The sequence below is a fragment of the Odontesthes bonariensis genome, chromosome 6 (assembly GCF_027942865.1).
Source record: "Odontesthes bonariensis isolate fOdoBon6 chromosome 6, fOdoBon6.hap1, whole genome shotgun sequence".
In the NCBI taxonomy this organism is placed as follows: domain Eukaryota; kingdom Metazoa; phylum Chordata; class Actinopteri; order Atheriniformes; family Atherinopsidae; genus Odontesthes; species Odontesthes bonariensis.
In genome coordinates, this window is record NC_134511.1 from 24,370,346 (window position 1) to 24,378,808 (window position 8,463).

Below are 8,463 nucleotides of genomic sequence, written 5' to 3' on the forward strand. Positions count from 1 at the left end.
GAGTGAAACCATAAATGATCAAATGAACATTTACTATTTACCATTTATGCTGAGAGGGTTGCTATAAAAATTGGAACTAATCCTGTCCATACATCTTCCCATTTAGCAAAGTAAGACAAAATGCCCGATATGCAACAAATACTTCCCAAGCCAGGACATTGAGTTCCACGCCAGTATCTGTGGAACAAGGTAAGTCAAGTCACATTTATTTATATAGCACATTTCGTGCGACAGGTGCAGACTCAATGTGCTTAAGAGTAAAAAAATAAATAAATAAATAAAACAGACAAGTGGTGTATGTCCTTTGCATATAATAACATCACATTTTTTAGTTTGCTGTGATTAGATGGAATTCATTGTAACTTCCATTCTTAGTTGTAGTCCTGTATGGAGCCCAGATGCTGGACCTGAAAGTCCCCATGATCTGCAAGAACCAACACAAGATCCAATAGATGACATCTCATGGTAAAAAAAAAGAAAAGGGATCTTGAAACTTTGATTTTGCTGCCAAAATATCTTTAGATTTGTAAGATGTAATAATTTATTTTAACAGTGAAGAAGATGTTCTGCGTTGGGTTGACTCAAAAGTTGAGACGGGGAAGACCTTCAACATTTGTGTCTCGAGGGACAACATGCTGGAGAGAGGTCTAAAGCTTTGGCAGCGCCAGAAGACTGGAGGCCCAGCGAACAAACTGAAAATTACCTTCATAGGAGAAGCTGGCATCGACACTGGGGCATTAAGGAAGGAGTTCCTGTCTGGTAAGTAGTAAGCCAGTCACAAGTGTGTAATACTTCCAAATCAACAATAAAACCCTGTGACTGAGGCTGTTCTCTGGTTTGTTTATGTCCACAGAGATGGTTGCTGGGATAGAGACGCGCCTCTTTGAAGGGGGGAAGAAGGGGAAGATCCCAAAATACTCCATCACTGACCTGGACAAAAACTATTTTAAGTTTGTTACTCTTATTCATATTCTCATATTAATCAACAGTATTACTTATTTACTTGCATTTACACAATGGTGTATACTATAATGGTGTGTACAACTACTCACTGCTAGAGGAATAGACTACATTACATTACATAAAAGATATTGCTCGTGGTACACCTCTACATATCTTGTCTTAAGACACTTTGACTCTGTGACTTTGGGTACATAGTAAGTAACCATTCCAAATATTGGCTCCTGGCCATTCCAGCCAGGAACTTATCTCCTGATTCTGTAACGTGAGGCACCTTGGTGTACAAGTGCACCCCCCTGACATGATGCTGGTATGTCACAGGGACTTGGGTACATAGGAATGAATTTATATTTTCACCTCGTGCATTGTATTTGTCTTATCCGGCTTAGTACAATGTTACGATGTCATTTAGCAGACGCTTTTATCCAAAGCGACGTACATTGAGAGTTCCTACAACACAAGCAAGGACTTGTGTAGTACTTCCTACTCTTTGTAACTGGATATCTCAGGACAAACAGCTTGGCAGAATTTGATTATATGTGGCCAGAAGGTCCAGTTGGACTCTGAACTAATTAGATTTTGGAGTTCAAAGGTTAAGGTCACTGTGATCTCACAAGGTGGTTTTAGTCTGAAGAATGTGATCTTTGGGATGGATTGATAAATTAGTCACAATTAACCTAAATATTCACTTTCATATTTAAATTATATTCCTTCAGCCTTCACTACATGGGGTAAGCAGAGGATGTTGGCCTAAATGGCAAACTGACTCTTGTTGCTGGAGGAATATACTCACATGGAAGTATTTTCAACAAGCAACTTTCTCTAGCATAGTTTTTAGATAATAGAGGAAAAAAATATATCCATGGTAATGGTGTGAATGAACAGGGAGGTCAATACATAATTTTGTCATAGCATCACTTTTTTATTTCCCCCTCTTATATCCAGAGTTGCTGGTGAAATATTTGCAGTGAGCCTTGGCCAAGGTGGACCGCCTCCAAGCTTTCTTCAAGAGTGGTGTTACCAGTATCTGGTGACCGGGACACTGAAGGACATCACAAAAGAAAATGTGCATGATGCAGAGTTGTCCACATTAATCGAAATGGTGTGTTGAAATCTCAAGCGCATATCCTTCCCATTATGAAAGTCTTGTGTGAAAAATATTTTTTCTGGAAGTTATGTTTGGAAAATATGCTTTCAGATTGAAAATGCAACTGACGTGACACAGTACACAGAGGAAATTCTTAACTGTGGATATACGGGCCCCATCACCTTGGAGCACAAAGACAGCATAGTAAGGTATGCATTGTTTTTTCTATAGCTCACCAAACGTTTCATGGATTTTTACCAAGGTGCAGTGAGCCAACCATGGTCTACAGATGACAAGTTAAAGTCATTGGGCCTCATTCACACCCAGTGCATACGCACAAATCTGTGCTTAAACCTTGCGTACAATCGTTTGACACACAAATCTGGGATTCAGCAATATTTTCAAAAAGTCTGCAGTAAGATAGGCACTAAAGTTAATGTCCAATGTCTATCTTTTTGTTAGAGCTGTTTTGCTACATGCCACCACGAAGCGTACACCAATGCTTCAACAACTGCAAGAAGGCCTTGAACTCTACCAACTACTGTCAGTCATGCAAAGGAAACCCAAGGAATGTCGGAATCTTTTCGTGATTGGGGATGATGACAAGGTAAAATAAACAAGACGGGTGCTCATAAAACACAGTCTTGCTAACGAGCCTAAGGCAAGGCAACTGTATTGAAATAGCAAATTTTAAGCACAAAGTGATTAAAAGTGCTTTACACAGTAAAATAAAAATCTGCATATAGAATCCACATTTATAAAATAGTAACATGAATGCCTAAGTCCAAAACCAGTCCAAAACCTGTCTCACACCCCACACTTGGAGATGGCTTTCTGTGTTACCTTCAGTTGAGAGACAGCCATTTTAGTCCCCCTCTTAGACAATTTATGGAGTGGGATTTTGTTTTGATTGGTGGTTCCGACCTATAATAACTCTACTGTTCAATTTAAAGTGGTTCATTATTTCCTCGCCCCACTATTTTACTCGTGATCTAACGGCAAGTGACTTTCCGTTTGTCTGAAATGCATGAAATTTTAGAATTAGACTCCCACTTAAATATCACGTCTCATACTGTTTGGTGTGCTAAATATAATTGGTTTTAGCTATGCTCTTGTCTGTCTTGACTTCTAAGATGCAATCCAAACTAACCAGCCCAATGTACTTTATGTTTCAAGGTTGATTCACATTACATCATCTCCAGCCTGGCTCCAGTGATGAGCGAGACAGGTTCAGTAAAACAAAGGACAGAGACGCAGATACTGAACTTCTTTCAAGATTTCCTTCTCGAGCTGGAGGGTATGTATTGGCATTACATTTTTACATGTTGGTAGCAGAGCTACTCCATGTCTACAGCAGCTGGTTTAAGGTCATATGCAAGTAAATCACAGACATTGTGGGGAGTCTGGGTACGCTACATGAGCGACCTACAATCTGTGCAATTTATGCTTGTTCTACTAGTGCAGCTTACTCCCCCCCGCTTTTGGTAATTTTTCTAAAATCACGTTTTGCTTTCAAATCAACTGAGCTGCACCAATGTCAATGTCATCCATCAAACTGAATATGAAACTTTTTCACCATTTTCTTGCATTTGACTATGCTTAACTAAAGATGGGGACACCAGTCAGCCTGATGAAGAAGACAATGGAGCACCGCTCTCGGTTCCTCGAGTGATGCAGTGGCTCACGGGGCAGGCTCACAGACACATGCTGGTCTCAGAAAGGGAGAATTTCAAAATCACAGTCCTGTTCGATCACACTTGTCTTGAACGCATGCCAAAGCACACAGTATGCTACCCTGTTGTGAGTGCATGCAGCACCACTATAACATTCCCCACAGCACATCTGAAAGATAGTGATGCATTTAAGTCCAACCTTGAAATTGCAATCCGATATGGTTCCAGGTTTGATAGAGTTTAACTTTTTGTTTTACTAAACCTGATGTGTTTAGTCAGTTAATTTTAGTTCAACCCTGATCCTCTCAGACTACTAGTAATCACCACTCCTGCAAAATGTCTCCTGTTGTCTGCTGGGTGTTCTGTTATTTTCTTGCAATCAGTCTTGCATATAGAAACGTTCTGAAATATACTGTACAATTAATGGTATACCAGCATTGACACCCCCTCCTTCTCTGGGAAACAAGCAGAAACTGATAACATGACAGCAGAATTTCAATTGGCAACACACTCAAAAGCTCTGAATGTTTGGACAGTTGCTATTGCTCTCATGTGTCTGATACACTGTGCTCAAAATTATACAAAGCAAAATTTAAAGAGGGATGTATTTCTTTGCATTTCTGCTTGTTTCCCAGAGAAGGGTGGGTATAAGTCTGACATTTGACATTAGGTGTTGACCACTGAAGAGACCAGAAAGTGCCATAGAGGTGTTAAAAATCTTGTTAAAGTTATAGTCTTTTGTTACTATAATAAGAATTGTTGTTAATAATAAGAATAATAATTATTATTATTTGAGCCGATAATGTAATTCATTGTCATATGATAATGTTCATTTTAAATATTATTGTTATATTGAATATACTGTATTTTTCACCGATCGTTTTTACACACAACAAGCAGGCAGCAAACTTAATTGATTAGGCTATTCAAATCTTCCTATGTGGCGGCAGGACGATTCAGGATCTACTGTAAGGTCATTAATGTTCTGTATTTTGTTCCAGCAATAAAATAATTTGAATTAAAGTGGTCCTCGTCAGGATGCGAGGGTCTGATGCTCCTTCTGTTTATGCATTTTTCATGTTTAGAGATGTGTGTACATACAGATATGATTACCCAGCAAACATTTTGATGTCTTTCTCACGTCTGATTAATGTTGTACATTACGAACCGAATCGGGTTGAATCGGAAGCTGACGAATCGGAACCTAACTTCAGCGTCGCTTGGAGTTAGGTTCATCCTGTCGTCTATTTGAGGCAATAGAGGGGCTGAAATGAAAGTTTTTCTTAGGTCGTTTTTCAAACAGATGATTAAACGCCGGCAAATCGACGTGGAAGCGACAGAAGGAAAATGCAAAGATTGAGACTTGAACTCACATGTCCCAGCTGAGAGACGTGTGCTACCACTGCACCACTGAATTGAAGAGCCCCTTACGTGTCAGGTTGATCTGTATCATCATGTGTACACAGCTGATCAGAGAGGGATTTTGTTTCGACCTACATATTGTTATGATTCTACTTACCGAAAACAGATAATTAAAAATCTTTATATAAAACAAATGTTCAGTAAAACCAGCTGTTTGTGCTGTCACCTTACGTTTATTCCCCTGCTGTATAATTACATATTTATATGGGAATTTTATATGAAACAATTTTACATTTTATATGAAACATATTCTGTTACATCATTGCAAGTTTTCCTCAAAATCACCATTTCCTGAAGATTATGTTTTAATGCTCTAATTATCATTTAATCATAATTTATGAATGTTTTTCTCATATGGACAGCTAGCAGCAGCAGGATCAGCAGCTTTGAGAGCTCCACAACACACATTCCATACATTATCTTTCTGATTTATGGCAAATAAAATATGGTTTGGGGAAACATCACAATGTGGAAATGAAAGACCAACACTAGTTATCATTTTAGGGTTTAAAGATCCTTGGACGTATTCATTGTTGATCAAAAATGACCACTTCCAAATACTGTGCTATTATGAACAACAAAAATAAAACTACTAGCAATAACATAAACAATTTTTAAAAACATGTTTTCCAACTGCTTCACATTTCAAAAATTCACGTATAAATCAATATAACAGACATGCAATAACATTTCATATTTAAAATGTATTTTCAAACTTATTATACAGGGTATATGCAGGAATGCAAAAGTTTATTTCAATACCTTTTATAAGACTTTTTATAGACCTCAAAATACTTTTAAGACCTCATTCGGTCGGTGGAGGAAGTGGTGTAGGACTTCTTTAACAGGAACAGGAAGCCGGGGAGGCAGAAGAGGACATTGATGAACTTGTGGAGGTGATCTGTAAGGTGGTGTAGTGATCCATCATGCAGCCCCAGGCGTGTTAGGGCTGCAGTGGGTTATACTGTTGCTCTTTATGCTGTTGAAAGGGGGAGGGGTCTAGCAGAACAAATAGTTTTATATGTTATAGTAATCAGGTTTTAGATTATTATATATAGGTTAAATTTTGGACATTGACAGAAAATACTTAAATGCCTGTAGTGTAACGTTTCATGGTGTATGTGAGTAACCATGTGTTAGTTACCTTCATTCAAAGCTGAGTGGTGTCTGTCCATTTACGCATGGGCTGTGGGTTTCAACATACAAAGGTTGGGTTGGTTTTTGGAACGCATTTAGAAAAATATGTTTAAAATTTATTTCTAGGAATTTGTAAAAAGTAAAGACATTTTCTTAGTGCCGCTTTTTAATCATAACATTGAAATGATTAGCTGTGTATTTGTATTGTTTCAAAACATGTTTGCTATAATCATTAAGCACTTAATAGTGTGGAGCGTCACTCACTCATTACAAATTGAAGAGCACGCAGGTATATATCCTGACCAAAGGATAAGGAGTCAGAGTTAGGATTCACTTCATGTTGCAGCAGAGCAAGATTCTCTGCAGACAGGGGGGATGGAATGTAAGGAACAACAATCCCATGGTCAGTGTCTTCAGATACCTCCTCCTGATGGTCTATGTGCTGCAGCTGCATGGCCCAACAAACAAATTAATGATAATAGACAAAGTGCTTAAGGGAAAAACTGCCATGCCAATCAAGTATTACATGCCCACCTCTGCATAATTTGGCTCAGGCACAGGTGCTTGGAGCATTCCAATGTTCCACATCTGTTGAGGTGTAAGGTTTGCCTCTGTGCGGATCGGGTGGTTGTTCCAACTGTCTGTGAAATGCTGTAGATCTGACCGCAGACGAGGTACGAACACATATTGCACACAGAAGAGGTGGATCGCATTAGACAGATCAATGAAGCCCTCTTCTTCCAAGCTGTGTAGTGCGTTGTAGTACTTTGATGTTACAGAATTCCAAACATCTCTCCATAAGCGTTCCACCCTGAAAAAAGGCAGACAGACAATGGTTAGAATAAGAAACACTGGTGCTGTCTGTTCATAAGTAAATGGCATTTATGGCTTTTCAGTGGTGCAGCCACTTTTATGCCTGTGTGTGTGTGTCCGCCAGTTCACACCAGGAAATTTCAATCAGGAATGGAGAGTATAGGAGAGAGCAAGCTGAAATCTGTGCCAAGGTTTGTGACCACTGTTCAATGTAAAAGATGACTGCCAACTATAACCAGCACACCATGGAGCTTGTTGAAAGCAGCCATCTTGACAGAAGAGGGTAAACCAACATCCGGTCAGACTGACACATGATTGACACAAATTGATAATGTAATTAATGCTTCCTGTTAGTCACATTAATACAATACAAGTTTACCTTCAGTTCTCTCAAAGGAGCTGCTATAAAAAATGGTCTATTGTTGCTAAGCAGCAGAGCACTGCTTACTCCTCCACTCTGAGAAGGATTATCAAAAAAGCAGATGTCAAGTGTAGATGCGACAAGTTCATTTAATTACCTCTGGTTATGGACACTTTTGCCTGCAATAAAGCTTCCACGGCCTGTTCCTCGGACAGTAAACATGCACCTGGCTATGTCGACATTTTCCACCCCTTGATCAGCTCTCACTCTGAAAGAAAAGCAAATGCTTTTCCCCCCCATATATGACATAACTTCATAATGTACAGCAGCACGTCGTTCTTTTATTTCTCCTGCAATTTGAATATATACCTTGAGGGCCATCCATTTCTCTGAACACCCTCCATGAAGAAGCCAAAAGCAGTTGCTGCTTTGTTGTTAGCTGCTGCGTCCAGATACAAAATCTATGAAAGAGGTAGACGCATACCATGTATGTTTTGGAGTTGTTCATAAGGGTAAATATGTTGTGAATGAATAGAAAATAAAATATCTACCTTCCTGGAAAATCCATCTATCCCTCCAAAGATGACGATGTTATACCTTTAAAAAATGCATTTGAAAAAATATATAATTCATTTATGTATTACATGTATGTAGAACTCCCACATCATACAACACAGTAAATTGGTCAACAAGCAACGTCATACAAACGTAAAATAAGTTCTGCCAGACAAGACATTAATTTACCTTATCAGTTTATGATTTGTATCAACATGGACGAGAGACAGGGGAGCAGGGACAGAGTAGCTTCGTCGAGCAATGCAACGAAGCTGGATCATCCTGGCAATGATACCTGCACCATCTACACGCTGCAAAGACAGCCTCACTCTTTTCCATTGAAGACGAAGGCCCATTGCTTGGAGACTTCCTTTGACCATTCTGTAGCCTGCATGCGGCATCCTTGCCTTAATAGCCCTGACTTTCTGGTCTAATTCTTCATCAGAAATTACAGA

The 8,463-nt window shown here is 39.1% G+C and overlaps 1 protein-coding gene and 1 long non-coding RNA gene across 2 annotated transcripts; one reads left to right on the forward strand and one right to left on the reverse strand.

Moving 5' to 3' along the window:
• Positions 1–577: 577 nt before the first annotated feature.
• Positions 578–4,662, forward strand: LOC142382928 (G2/M phase-specific E3 ubiquitin-protein ligase-like). Its single transcript, XM_075469063.1, has 7 exons — positions 578–759; positions 854–950; positions 1,906–2,062; positions 2,159–2,256; positions 2,510–2,654; positions 3,224–3,344; positions 3,657–4,662. Exons 1-7 carry the CDS (start codon positions 633–635, stop codon positions 3,962–3,964), a joined length of 1,053 nt encoding a protein of 350 aa, XP_075325178.1. The 5' UTR covers positions 578–632; the 3' UTR covers positions 3,965–4,662.
• Positions 4,663–5,636: 974 nt separating this feature from the next.
• Positions 5,637–6,695, reverse strand: LOC142382929 (uncharacterized). The gene is made up of 3 exons (XR_012769964.1): positions 6,544–6,695; positions 6,287–6,328; positions 5,637–6,141 (listed from the first exon to the last, which is right to left on the reverse strand). It is a non-coding gene; the product is annotated as an uncharacterized LOC142382929 (long non-coding RNA).
• Positions 6,696–8,463: the final 1,768 nt, after the last annotated feature.